The sequence below is a fragment of the Pelodiscus sinensis genome, chromosome 8 (genome assembly GCF_049634645.1).
Source record: "Pelodiscus sinensis isolate JC-2024 chromosome 8, ASM4963464v1, whole genome shotgun sequence".
NCBI classification, from domain to species: Eukaryota; Metazoa; Chordata; order Testudines; family Trionychidae; genus Pelodiscus; species Pelodiscus sinensis.
In genome coordinates, this window is record NC_134718.1 from 39095549 (window position 1) to 39109076 (window position 13528).

General features: G+C 45.4%; 2 protein-coding genes across 8 annotated transcripts in view; one reads left to right on the plus strand and one right to left on the minus strand.

The window, feature by feature from the left end:
* The window catches only part of RNLS (renalase, FAD dependent amine oxidase), a 137773-nt gene extending 136143 nt beyond the window's left edge, over positions 1-1630 (minus strand). For 2 of the 4 annotated variants that reach the window (XM_006121453.4, XM_006121454.4), the window contains exons 1-2: positions 1493-1630; positions 905-1010 (exon numbers count right to left, since the gene is read on the minus strand). In XM_006121453.4, the coding sequence (XP_006121515.1) occupies positions 905-1010; positions 1493-1613 (227 nt within the window). In that variant the 5' untranslated portion in view covers positions 1614-1630. Of the gene's footprint in view, positions 1-904; positions 1258-1492 lie in introns of all 4 variants that reach the window. The other 2 variants (XM_075935090.1, XM_075935089.1) reach the window with 2 other exon arrangements.
* Positions 1-13528, plus strand: part of LOC102457693 (lysosomal acid lipase/cholesteryl ester hydrolase-like) — a 136957-nt gene that overhangs the window by 92161 nt on the left and 31268 nt on the right. Inside the window, exon 1 of one of the 4 annotated variants that reach the window (XM_006121452.4) lies at positions 10276-11260. The exons of the other annotated variants lie outside the window; for them this stretch is intronic. The gene's annotated coding sequence lies outside the window, so the exon portion shown is untranslated. Of the gene's footprint in view, positions 1-10275; positions 11261-13528 lie in introns of those variants that run through there. 4 annotated transcript variants of the gene reach the window in all.

The window sequence follows — 13528 nt, forward strand, 5'->3', positions numbered from 1 at the left end:
TAACTTGCCAGCTGTCTACACTGGCCGCTTGCTTTTCCGGAAAAGCAATGACGATCTACTGTAAAATTGTCAGTGTTTTTCCGGAAAAACAATGCTGCTCCCATTCAGGCAAAAGTCCTTTTCTGGAAAAACTGTTCCGGAAAAGGGCCAGTGTAGACAGCACAGTAGTCTTTTCTGCAAAAAAGCCCCGATTGCGAAAATGTCTATCGAGGCTTTTTTCCAGAAAAGCAGGTCTACATTGGCCACAGACGCTTTTCCGGAAGAAGTGCTTTTCCGGAAAAGCATCCTGCCAATGTAGATGCGCTTTTTCTGGAAATACTTATAACGGAAAACTGTTCCGTTTAAAGCATTTCTGGAAAAGGGTGCCAGTGTAGATGTAGCCGTACAGTGTAGTACCACTTGACATGAGTAAGAAGGGCAGAAGTTTACTGATCTCCTGAAATGCATAGTATGGAAATTAATTATTGTCTTATTAGTTTTGGATCTTTGTCACTTTTTTAATGTCTGATCTTCATTCCACTTACCTACAAGATGCACTACAAAACTCTCAACTCAACTATCCAATTACTTGAACAAGAATATTAAAATCATATCAAATATGAAAGACAGTGTTGACCTCAGGGTTTATTGTCCAAGCTGAGAAAATGCAGAAAATAAACACAGCACATAAAGAATGACCCTGCTGTTGTCATTTGTTCAGTTTAGTAACAGCTTAAAAAAAACCCTTTATAGTACATGACCTGTTCCTTTGACGCAGAAAAATATTTTAAAAGGATCACTTTGTAATCCCCATATACATTTGCAACCGAAGTAGTGCACGATGGCTGATTTAAAAAGACAACCGTTGCCTGCTACTTTTTCCTGGTGCTTTACAACTCCAAGATTTTTTCATTCGCCTTCTCACCTTCTATGCTTTTGGGCATAGGCGGGTCTGAGCGTTATGTATTGGGCTCCCAGATCTGCTGTACAGCGAGGGTCGTGAGGGCTCCTGCTTGTAGCCATTCTTCCTCCTAGGAAGAGGAACATGCAGCGCGATGTGAGAAGGGAACAGCCCGGCGTTGGCTGCCCCATCTACTGTCACGGCACCAAATTACGCGGCAGCGCCCAACCTGTGAGTTACAGAAAAGACTTTGTCCAGCCTCCTTGGCTCTCGGGCTGCTTGGCTTCCTGCTCCGCTTCTCTCGAGCTCTCCAGGCGCAGCTCCCTCCCCCTTGACAGCCCGCCTTCCTACTCAGCTGTTCGCTGCGGCTCCGGCAACTTGGGGAGAAGGGACGGTCCCTCTGTCAGCTCCTGTTGTCAGGCCCTGCTGGCAGCTTCGCGCCCCGTCCACTCCCGGAGACTGCGCGCTGTCTCCACGCGGCACTGCCTGCCCACGTCCCCCATGCCCCACGCAAAAGCCGGGGCTGATGCCTCTCTCCCGCCCCCGAGCCGGGGTGGCTGCGCGCTCGCCTGTGCCCACGCGTGGGGGGTTAAGTCCCTGCAGCCGCCTCACCTGCGCCCCGGGCTTTGTCCCACAGCGCGATGCTCAGCGGGCGCTGAGGCAGCTCGCTCCGCAGCAGCGCAGCGCACAGGCTGCCGGTCAGCCCGGCTCCCACGATCAGCACCCGCGCCATGACAGGAGCCGGGAGGGGCGGAGCGAGCCTGCAGCCCCGGCCTCCTCCGCTCCCCCAGCTGCTGCTGCGCGGCCAACCAGCGCCTTGCCTGGCGGAGTCTGCCCCAGCCCCGCTCGCCTGCAGGGGGAGCAGCCGGGCGCTGGCCGCAGTGACTGCCCGACTCCGGCTCGCTCAGCTCCGCCTGCCCAAACCGATCCCCCAGCGCACCACGCACCTGCGCCGCCGGGGGACGAGAGATTCCTGCTGCTTCGTATCCACGGGAGAGCGCCGTCTTTGGGGTGCTCACTCGAGAGACAGGGACACGCACGAATCCCGTGTGCAGCAGCCCGCCTCCGCCCTGCATAAACAAAACTCTGCCCGGCATGATCCCTACACAAGTCACATCCATACTTCCTCCCCAACACTCCATATCAGAGGCATAGCGAGGGTGTTATGCGCGGGGGAAGGTAACATTCGTTACTATGTATCTTATTTATTTCTAAGTCAGCAAAATATAATGTAAGTTATAAAAAACAAATACTACTAATATCCACTGATACTGGGATCAGTTAGTAGATCATAACTACAGAGAAATATAAATGATAGTATTTTTTTGGTTGACATGTTAAATATTTTTTCTCTTTAATTTGTTGGTATCCTGCTTTCATTAAGCTCATGTCTTTTACATAAAAATGTCAAATGCTTAAAATATTTGTAAGCATTAAAATAGCATTTAATGCTTAATGTTTTATAAAACACAAGAGAAATAAATGTTACACAACCTAAATATGAATTCATCACTATATTTTAATCAAGCATTTAAAACTACTGTTATAGCAAAAGAATAACTTGTTGCTTTAATGAATAAAAGGTAAAAAGATTGAGTGTATCAAATTTATAGTAAGCAATCTGTAATGCTTCCTAACTGCCTAGTTAACCTAGTTCTTTTTCATACTATCGCACAGCAAGAAACTACATAATAGTTATGAATGTAAGAGATTAACTTACCTGTTAAAATAATAGTCAGAAAAACGTTGAAATAAAACTAACACACAACACGAGAATCACCCTCACTTTCTGGAAGGCATTTGAAGCAATAAGTAGTCTAAGGCTAAGGTTACACTGCAAGTGTGGCCTTCTATCTTCCATGAGGACTTTTTCCTTCAGGCTGCGGTGAGATTCTATCCTTAAGCAAAGGAGAGAGGTCTCTCTGAGCTGCTCTTCCAAATTTCACACAAACCATTCAACTGAAGCCATAGATATCAAGATTAAAGGCCAGCTTTGCCTTTGGCAGACTGCCTCACCAGGTGTTCACAATCACATCAGAACATGTATAAGACTTTTAGTTGAGAAAGCCATGTTAATTCCAAGTCTCTGCTCTGAGGAGGAGATGTGGGTGACCTATAGAAAACACCAGCATTTTCTGTGGAAAATCCGCAACAAAACGGGGAATCGATCACCTCAATAATGCCAACTTCTTTAGAATTGAGGCCCTGATTATCCAGCACCGGCTGGGGTAGAGCGGGCACTGTGTACACGTCTGATATATTTTTACCAAAACTGCTGCCTGCCCAACTTGCCAAAGGAAACAGGGAGGCCAAAAGGAATGGTTTAGAGAAGTGTTTCTTTACCTTTTCTATAAAGTACCCCTTTTAAAAAAATTATAAGTACCCCAATGCACCCATCCCTCCCCCGGAGTCAAGCATGCCCAGTCGTCCCCCACTACAACCCAATGCCCCTCCCCCAGAGTCAGGCCCCCCAGTGCACCCACCCCTCTCCCAGAACCAGGCACTCCCAGTCCCTCGGCTCTAACCCAGTGCCCCTCCCCCAGAGCCAGGCACTGGACATACGGTAACCCTACCTTTGAAGTGCCTCTGCGGCTTGACTTCAGGGAGTACGTGGCCTGCCAGCACCAGGCTCACTGCGACGTGTGGGGCTGTTTGCTCCCACCCAGCCCAGCGCTCTCAAACATGGTACCCCGGGGGCAACTGCACTCCCCTCACTATGCCTCTGTCCTATATGAAGTTCCAGTCCACTGTAGCACCCTATATTTTTCAGTGACATTTTAGACCTACTCGGAGTCAGATATTTTTCTTTCTTCCTTAGAAGAATGCCACCAATAATTATACTACATTATTTTAGAATTGTGTACTCTCAGGAAAGTACTGTCTCCATTTATATATTTATTTCAATGAACCCTTTTAATGCCTTAAAATTTCAGTTTCAATATTTATCCTAAAGTCAATTTACCCTAAAGTCATGTTAGTTTAGAAAAGAAAAGACTGGGAGAGGTTATGATAGCAATTTTCAAGTACCTGAAAGGGTTTTATAAGGAGGAAGGAGAAAAATTGTTCTCCTTGACCTCTGATGATTGGACAAGAAGCAATGGGCTTAAATTGCAGCAAGGGAGATTTAGGTTGGATATTAGAAAAAACTCCTAAATGTCAGGGTAGTTAAACACTGGAATAAATTGCCTATGGTGGCTGTGGAATCTCCATCAATGGAGATATTTAAGAGCAGGTTAGATAGGCATCTATCAGGGATGGTACTTGGTCCTGCCATGAGGGCAGGGAACTGATCTTGATGACCTTATAAGGTCCTTTCCAGTTCTAATATTATATGATTCTGTAACTTATACAACCTTCATAAGTCACATCTGGTGACATGTAGTGAGACCTCAGTCCCACAAAGCACTTTAGCTGGTGGTAAACTTTTAGTATGCAAATAGTATCTTTGATTTCAGTGGAACTATTAGCATGATTGACTTCATGTGCTGAACTGCATTGCTGGCTTGGCGTCTGATGGAGACAGGGTGGTGTCTGAGGCTATGCCTATGCTGCACAGTTATTCTGGAATAAGTTATGCGTGCCTGGGAGACAGCTCAGTCGGGGCTGACCTCCGGAACGGAAGGAGCTCCTGCCCGAGCACGGGAGCAATCACTGCCACCGGAACCGCAGGTCCAGCCAACGCTGCAGCTACAGTCACCATACCAGTCTCTGCTGCCCCGCTGCCCATGGCTTGCAGCCACCCTAGCTGCTGTCACCGCACAAGCTGCTGCCGTGCCAACGGCCACCACCAACCCCGACACCACTGTTGCACAGATGCTGGACCAGCCACTGCTTTCATGCCTGCTAACTCTGCTTCCGCAGTAAGACCTGCATATACGGGTGGGGCCTACACTGGCCAGGGAGACTGGTTAGGAAGCAGCCCAGGACAGGGAGCAGGAAGAACCCTGGCGGGCTCGGGGCATTTCAGGGAGAACTCTCTGCGGAACCAGTGGTGAGAACCACCCACTACTGATAGGGCCCAGGGTTGGGGCCTGGTGGAGATGGAGGGCCCGGGCCCCCCTACCCCTTTTTCCCAGCTCCCGGACTAGGAGCGGATCCTGAGAGAATTGGCCTCAGGGCCTGTTTGTGAGAGACTTGGCCTCAGGGCCTGATTGTGAGAGTCTAGGCCTCAGGGCCGGACTGTAAGAGGCTAGGATTCGGGGCCTGATGGCAAATGACCCCGTTGGGAGGGATTGCAGGGCTAGACACCCTGCCACAATTCTGTGCACTTATTATGATGTCTATCTGGTTGTGCTGTACACCGTACATTGGTAAGTAATGTTTAACCTACAAATATTAAGTAAGACTTATTGCATAAAAGTATCATAACAATCTGGCATGACTTCTTAGGATATCTTGGCACAAAGGTCTGAATTTGATGTCAGATACACAACCACACAGACTCCCCAAATACCATAACTGATGCTGATACCTGACCACACTCATTTAGGTTAATGGTTTAGTTATACGGGTAAAAACAGGTCTTATTATTGGATGGTAGTGAGTGATTATGTTATCCATTGAATTTGCTGTTAGCAGGGTATAACAAAACTTGTCCCTCCAGATAAGCTTCCCTGATGATGATAAGGAGACCAGAGTGACTGAAGTTAACACACTGAAACCTAGTCTCTGCATTTTCCTCTCCACCTTCTCCTTGATGAGGGGTGAAGGAGCCCAGTTTAAGCTCCATTAATTTTACAATGTTGTAAGTTGCACGGTAGTATTCTAACCACTGTGTACTCAATTGCCAGGAATAGTACTATCTCCACAAATGTGTCATCATCCCATATTTCAGGTGCCCACTTGGGGCCCTTTTTAATGCTAGCAGGCAATAGGTATGTTTTAAAATATCAGTTAGCAGCATGCACACCTTTGAAACATGCTGATTAATCATAGTCAGTCCAAAGTCCCCAGTTGCTAGTAGACAAGACCTGAAATGAGAATTTATAGCTATTTGCAACAGCACAATATCATTTGTTACCCATAAAACATCCAGATATACACAAAGTACAATATACTCTTGCATCAGAAAGTTTGAACTGTTTACAACATTACACAGTAAATGCCTCAGGGTACCTCTACACAGCAATATTATTTTGAAATAACTAGCATTATTTCAAAAGATCATAGTCCATGTCTACACAGCAGGTAGTTATTTCAAAATAATGTTAAAATACTGTCAAGCAAGAGGACTTCTTACTCTGACTCCTGTAACCCTCATCAGACCGGTCAGTTTAACGTCTGTCCCAGGGAAGATAATGGAGCAGGTAATCAAGGAAAGCATATGCAAACACTTGGAAGGTAATAAAGTGATAGGGAATAGCCAGCATGGGTTTGTGAAGAACAAGTCATGCCAAACTAATCTGATAGCTTTCTTTGATAGGATAACGAGCCTTGTGGATAAGGGAGAAGTGGTGGATGTCATATACCTAGACTTTAGTAAGGCATTTGATACGTTCTCGCATGATATTCTTATTGATAAACTAGGCAAATATAACTTAGATAGGGCCACGATAAGGTGGGTGCATAATTGGCTGGGTAACCATAGTCAGAGAGTTATTAACGGTGCTAAATCCTGCTGGAAAGGGATAACAAGTGGAGTTCCGCAAGGGTCTGTTTTGGGACCTGTACTGTTCAATATCTTCATCAATGATGTAGATATTGGGATAGAGAGTACGCTTATTAAGTTTGCAGATGATACCAAACTGGGTGGGGTTGCAACTTCTTTGGAGGATAGGGACATAATTCAAAATGACCTTAGCAAGTTAGAGAAATGGTCAGAGGTAAACAGGATGAAGTTTAATAAAGACAAATGCAAAGTGCTCTACTTAGGAAGGAACAATCAGTTCCATACATACAAGATGGGAAGCGACTGTCTAGGAAGGAGGATGGCGGAAAGGGATCTAGGGGTCATAGTGGACCACAAGTTGAATATGAGTCAACAGTGTGATGCTGTTGCAAAAAAAGCAAATATGATTCTAGGTTGTATCAACAGGTGTGTTGTAAGCAAAACTCGTGAAGTCATTCTGCCGCTCTACTCTGCACTAGTTAGGCCTCAGCTGGAGTACTGTGTCCAGTTCTGGGCGCCACATTTCAAGAAAGCTGCGGAGAAATTGGAAAGGGTACAGAGAAGAGCGACAAGAATGATTAAAGGTCTAGAGAACATGACCTATGAAGCCAGGCTTCATGAACTGGGCTTGTTTAGTTTGGAAAAAAGAAGATTAAGGGGGGACACGATAGCGGTTTTCAAATATTTAAAAGGGTGTCACAAGGAGGAAGGAGAAAATTTGTTCCTCTTGGTTTCTGAGGACAGGACAAGGACCCATATTGATATGAACACACATCCATCCGCGGGGGGAAGAATCTCCCGCCCAACAAGAACATCCAGCAGTCCTAATTTAGCTATCTTCCTCTCTTACAAGTGACCTCAGTCCTCCTTGTCCCTCCCCTTTTCCCCATGTGGCTAGAGTGCTAGAGGAGTGAGGGGTCTCAGTTGGGTGCCATATCAGTGAAGGTTGGGGGTTTTTGCTTCTCACTTGTGTGGTCCCTGACTAATTATTTTGTGGGTCAGTGGCCGCCGATCCAAAAAAGATTCCCCATCCCTGCCATAAATAAAGAAAACATTGAAACCTTTTGTGTTGGACATAAATTAATATTTTACTTTATTTAAAATGAAGTTTGATAAACTAACATGAGACAGTTAAAGCACTTAATCTATTTAATAATTTAATATTTCCTTTTTTACTGGTTAAATTAAACCATTCTCTCTAGCTGCAGCATTAGCAAAATAGTTGGGGAGTAACTATGTAATTAACGGTGAGTTTCCCTTAGCAACTGGTGGTCCATGGAAAAGTTTGCATTGAGTCAGGTGGGCCATGGGCCAAAACATTTGAAAACCGCTGTTGTAAGCCTTTGAAAAATCTGTTTTCATGTGCTTATTAGAGACTTGTTGGAATGTGGCAGCTAAATAATTTGAAGATTCCACCTGCTCAAAACATGCTTGATCCCTAGGCTTTAGAAGCTGAGCAGGGCTTTCCCCTGGGGTTCCTTTCTAGGCCTGACACAAAGTAGTAATTATATAGGATTTATTTTATGGTTTTGTTTTATGGATAGGATAAGCAAGCAGAGTGGGTCAAAGAGTCTGGGGAAATACTGGGACTGTGAGTAGAAATGGAGGAAGAGTGATATTCTGATGCGGAGCCCTGAGGGCAGATGAGGATTGCCTGGACAAAGAGGAATTGAGCTGAGAAGCAAGGGTGGGAGGAAAAACTGGGATAGAGAAAAGAACAGGTTGGGAGAGATGAGGCAGAAAGAATCAGTTTTGGGGGGAATAAGCTGAAAGATCTGTGCCTATAAAAGCATACTGTGCTCCACAAGGTAGAATGGAACCCAGAATTGTAAAGTCTTAGCATTCTTTTGCTATCTGCAAATAGCTCTGAAACTCATAAGCAAAGTATGTTTCTTATTGTTCTTCAATGCTGATCCATGTAGAAGGTGACTACCTATTCCTAGCAATCAGTTACTCAGAGATCTGTGCAGTGGATCTACTGGTTCCAACACTGTTCATGAAAAAAATGAGTGTCAATAAGATTCCATCTAATCTGCCTTTTTTTGTATTTCAAAACACCTAGGAAATCTCTGTCTCTGTCACAAATTCCAAGCAGCATCGTAGTGATACTGTTCCTCCTGGTTAGAAATGTTTATTTCCTCTCCCCCTCTCCTCAGTTCAAATTGTGATAAGTTTGTGTATGACCCTCTTCATGGGCCTGCAAGTCAACACAGACTTCTGTCTACTGACATGTCTCTGGTGTCTATAGGCCTTCTTTTGTTGGATAGGAGATGACAACTTGTTGTGGAAAACCTGTATTTCATACCTGGTAATATTTCTTTCCTGACTGTGAGGGTTTCCAGTTTCATAGCAAATGCTTTCATGGTTACAAAGTAATTACCTTATAGATTACCTTATAACATTGGATACAGATATTATAAGTGATATTAATGCATGTAGCAACTCTCAAGCATTAAACTAAACATATCTCTAAAGTCTAATACCTGTTTTATGCATGTTAACACACAGGTGAGCCAGAGTGGTGTTCAGCTATGCCTTTATCAGTGTTCAGTGAGGCCTATGAGCTTTGACATGAGCTGGCACCTCATAATCACCCCCTCATTGCAAGAATATTGTGAGAATACATTCATTAATGTTTGTAAACTAGCCACAATATGCCATTGAACCTCATAGAAGCACTCATGGGAAAATTAATTCTGTATTTGGGGCAGGGTTTGAATAGTATGCAGTAAGTAAGGCCTGGGGCTACATATTGAACAATGAGGATAAAACAAAATATTGAACAACACTATCCATCTTATACTAATGAAGCAGGATCTGAATGATGGGAGACTGTGGAAAAACATTCTTTTAACATGTTAATGTGTGTTTTCTTAAATACTGCAGACTAAGAAACACTCCGCTATCTCTAAAGCACTTAAGAAAATATTGTCTTTCCGTCCTCCCACGAAGACTTTCAGGAAGGACTTTCAGGCTACACTTCATATTGCAACATAGCTCCTAAACAGCCAGCAGCAGCATCTGAAACTCTGAACTCTCTAACTCTTGTAAATCTTTTAAATACTAGCATAAAGAAACAGCAAAGGGGATTTAGTTTATTTTTCTCTTTCACTGATGGTGCTGAGAATGAACACTGAACAAGACGGGGGGCTGGGAAAGCATACACTTCCTTTACATGCATTTTGATTAAAGCAAAATATTAAGTGCTTCATCACAAAGATTTTGGCACTTCAAGCACAGTATTAATGACACATTCTAGAGAATATCAGTACCTTCTTCAAACGTCAACCTATGACCAAAATTTCAGATGCTCCACATTTGATTCACTCCATAAGCAAGGGTCCCCACCACACCACTTATGTGCCTTTCTGTTTTAATTTCTTATTTCCCCCCTGTATTTCTCCTCCTGACTGATTAGATTTATTCCAGTTAAATCTGGAACTAGTAATGCTGAAAGTCTCCCTTCCATTATTATGTGACTCTATAAAATATTGTATTTTTTTTTAAATAGCAACTACTCAGTTATGTCTTTCCTCCAGCCCAGAGTGTGGGCACATTGCTCTTTTGCAATTTGTACATGGCTCCTTATGTGGCAATGTCTACGTTTTAAGCAAGAATGAGCATCACACAACTGTAACATGTGACCAGGCATATGCCAGCATATAGAAAACCCAAGACCAGGACTAAGGTTAGATATCAGTTTTTCTAGATGATGTTTTATTAGGAAATTGTAGTCAACGGTTATGGGAACTGTTGCAGAAATTGGGAAGTGGGTTAGAAACAACAACCACAAAACTGTAGATCTGAATAGTAGAGACATAGAGTGGAAAGGTGGAAATTTTCCTGTAATTTATGTCAACTTTTACTGCTTACAATGTCCTTGCTGTAATATTATTATTCAGTAGATATTCTACCTAAAGAGCTTTTATCAACATATATTTCAGTGTTTTATTTGATAATTTATATAACACAGGATTAAATTCTGGCCTCTGTTGAGAGTCATGCACCTTGGAAGATGAATAGGAGCCAGAGAATATACTGAATTTTCAGAAGCAACCCCTTCTTTTGCATGTCACCTTCTGGGTGCCAAGCTGAGTCATCTAGGCCAGATCCACAAAGGTATTTTGGCTCCTAATGTCATAATGCTTTAAATGTCCAGAGCTATGATGTTTCAGAAGGTTACATTTATTAAACTAGAACAGATTTTTCTATTCTGTCTGCAATTGTCTATATATTACAAGGGTTATAGAAGGCAGGAAAGAGAATGAAATATGAGGTATTAGTGTGACGGACCCCCGCCGGTCCGCACTAGGGCCAGGGCCGCCGGCGCCCCCTGGAGCCCGCCGGACGGACCGGCAGGCAGCCGGGAGAGCAGGGGAGAGCGCGCCGGCGAAGAAACCCCGCAGGGGGAGGGGCGGCTAAAACCCCGGCGGGGAAGGAGGGGCCAGGGACAACCCCCCGAGGGGGGCGAGGAGTCCGACCGGCGTTCCGCCCGGCCAGAGCCGCACGGGACTGGCGTCAGGCCGGGACGCCCCGGCCGTGACGTCGACGGACGCCAGGGCACCGGGGGGACGGCCCGAGCGTCCCTGACGTCATCACCCGGGCCGCTTGAAAAGCGGCCCGGCGGAGCAGGAAAAGGCGGCACTCGGGAGAGCTGCCGCCACCACCGCCGACCTAGCCACCGAGGGGGAACCCCCCCATGCTGGAGGAGAAGAGGGAGCGACCCTGAACCCTCACGACGGCCGCAGGACGAGACCGGCGCCTCGGGCGGGGTAAGTGACTGCGGGACTTTCCCCGTCGGGGAGGAGGGGGGCGGAGAGTGGAAGCAGCCCGGGGCGGGGGCCTTTTGGCGCCCGTGGACAGGCGCGTTACGGGGATAAACCCCGCCTGTCGTGGGAGGAACGTACACTTCGTTCCCCCCCCACTTAGGGCCCCGGGCTGGGACCCGGTGGAGAGGGCGGGCCCGGGTCCCCCACATCCCCCCTCCCTACCACGACACCCCAACCCACCGAACCCCGCTGGGGTGACTAGATAAAATGGCAAGGACCCTGTCACTTTGACTGGCCGGGTGGGGACCCAACTTAGGGGCCGACCGCCGGAGGCGACCCCGTCCCCCTCGCTGGGACCCCGGGCTTACTGGTCCCTGGGACAGCCCCGAAAAAGACGAACCCCGAGTTCGCTGATCCCCGGTCCGGACTCGCAGCCGGGTGATCGCACTCAAACGACCAGACGGCGGGTCCGCTGAACCCCCCTTCCTCCGCCGGAAGGGGGAGCTCGCACCCACACAGGCCGTCACAATTAGGCTGCTAAAGACTTCTGAGGATGTGGGCCTTAAATCCTTATTTTTCAGAGATGCCAAGACTTGGAGTCACCAGGGTTACTTTTGAGAAGTTTGGCCCTAATCTTTATCTGGTATAAACTAGCACAGCTAGGGTTGAATGCCAAAATTTTGAGCATTATTAAAGTAGTGGGCTTTTCTAGTATATTTTTTCTCTCTTTTGTCTTTTAGTTCATTCTTCCTGTAGGACGAGAGAACCCATTACCTCAAAACTATTGCCTTCCCTGCTCAGTCTCCTATAACCCCTTTACTAAAGGGATTGTTGCAATCCAAATAGAAAAAATCTGTTAACTAGTTTAATAAATGTAACATTTCGAGTCTTTCATAGCTGTTGACATTTAGATCGTTATACCAAAATGTGTTTTGAAAATATACTTAGTGTGGTTGTTGTACATCTCAGTTCATTGTGTTGTTTTTTTTAAAAAATTGCTTGTATTAATGCATTGATTTACCTGCTATCTAGCAGTGAATTAAAGCTCACTGTGTAGCATATCTAGTCCAACCAAAGGACTCTATGCTACAAATCAAGGCACATCTGGCTCCCTGTCCTGCCAGCACTGCCTCTTGTTTCAAAAGTCATGTTTAAGTTCTGCCAACATAAGTGGTAACGTAAGTGACTCAGGAGTGTGAAAAAACATTCCCCGAGTGACGTAAATTTAGCTGGCAGAAGCGGTAGTATGAACAGTGCTATGTTGGTAGGAGAATTTCTAATTATGACAACTGGAGAGCTCTCTCCTATCGTCATCAAGCTGCTATGTGACAGATCTTACAGTGGTAGAGCTGCATTTGTAGCAGTGCTGCTCTAAAGTCTCTAGTGTAGACATAGCTGAGTCTCTTGTGGACTGTGGGATGAGGTTTATCGGGGAGGTCGACAAATGCCTTTGATGTCGACCGCAGAGCGTCCGGACTACAGTGCTGTGCCACGAAACAGCTGATTGGCACAACACGTCAGCCATTTTAATTTAAATGAAGTGGCGATTATTTAAATCGCCACTTCATTTGAGTATGTCTAGTAAACTAATCTACATGGCTCTGGCGACAGAGCCATGTAGTCTAGACATACCCTAATAGTTTAGTGATAGAAATGTAGCCGTGTTAGTCTGGGGTAGCTGAAGCAAAATGCAGGACAATGTAGCACTTTAAAGACTAACAAGATGGTTTATTAGATGATGAGCTTTTGTGGGCCAGACCCACTTCCTCAGATCAAATAGTGGAAGAAAATAGTCACAACCATATATACCAAAGGATACAATTAAAAAAAATGAACACATATGAAAAGGACAAATCACATTTCAGAACAGGAGGGAGATGCGGGGGGGGGGGGAAGGAAGGTAAGTGTCTGTGAATTGACGATATTAGAGGTGGGGAGAGTGGGATGTTTGTGAGTTAATGGTATTATAGGTGATAATTGGGAAAGCTATCTTGATAATGTGTAAGATAGTTCAAGTGTTTGTTCAATCATCTTTGGAGAGTGTCGAATTTTAACATGAATGACAGTTCAGAGGATTCCCTTTCAAGTGCAGATGTAAAAGGTCTTTGTAGCAGAATGCAGGTGATTAAGTCATTGAGAGAGTGTCCTTTCTGGTTAAAATGGCAAGAAACTGTTTTTTCACACTATTTAATACACACACTATTATATCAACTACATGATTAGTCAATAAGGGAAGGTGCTCAAAAGGAGCTACACCCCCCACCTCCATGG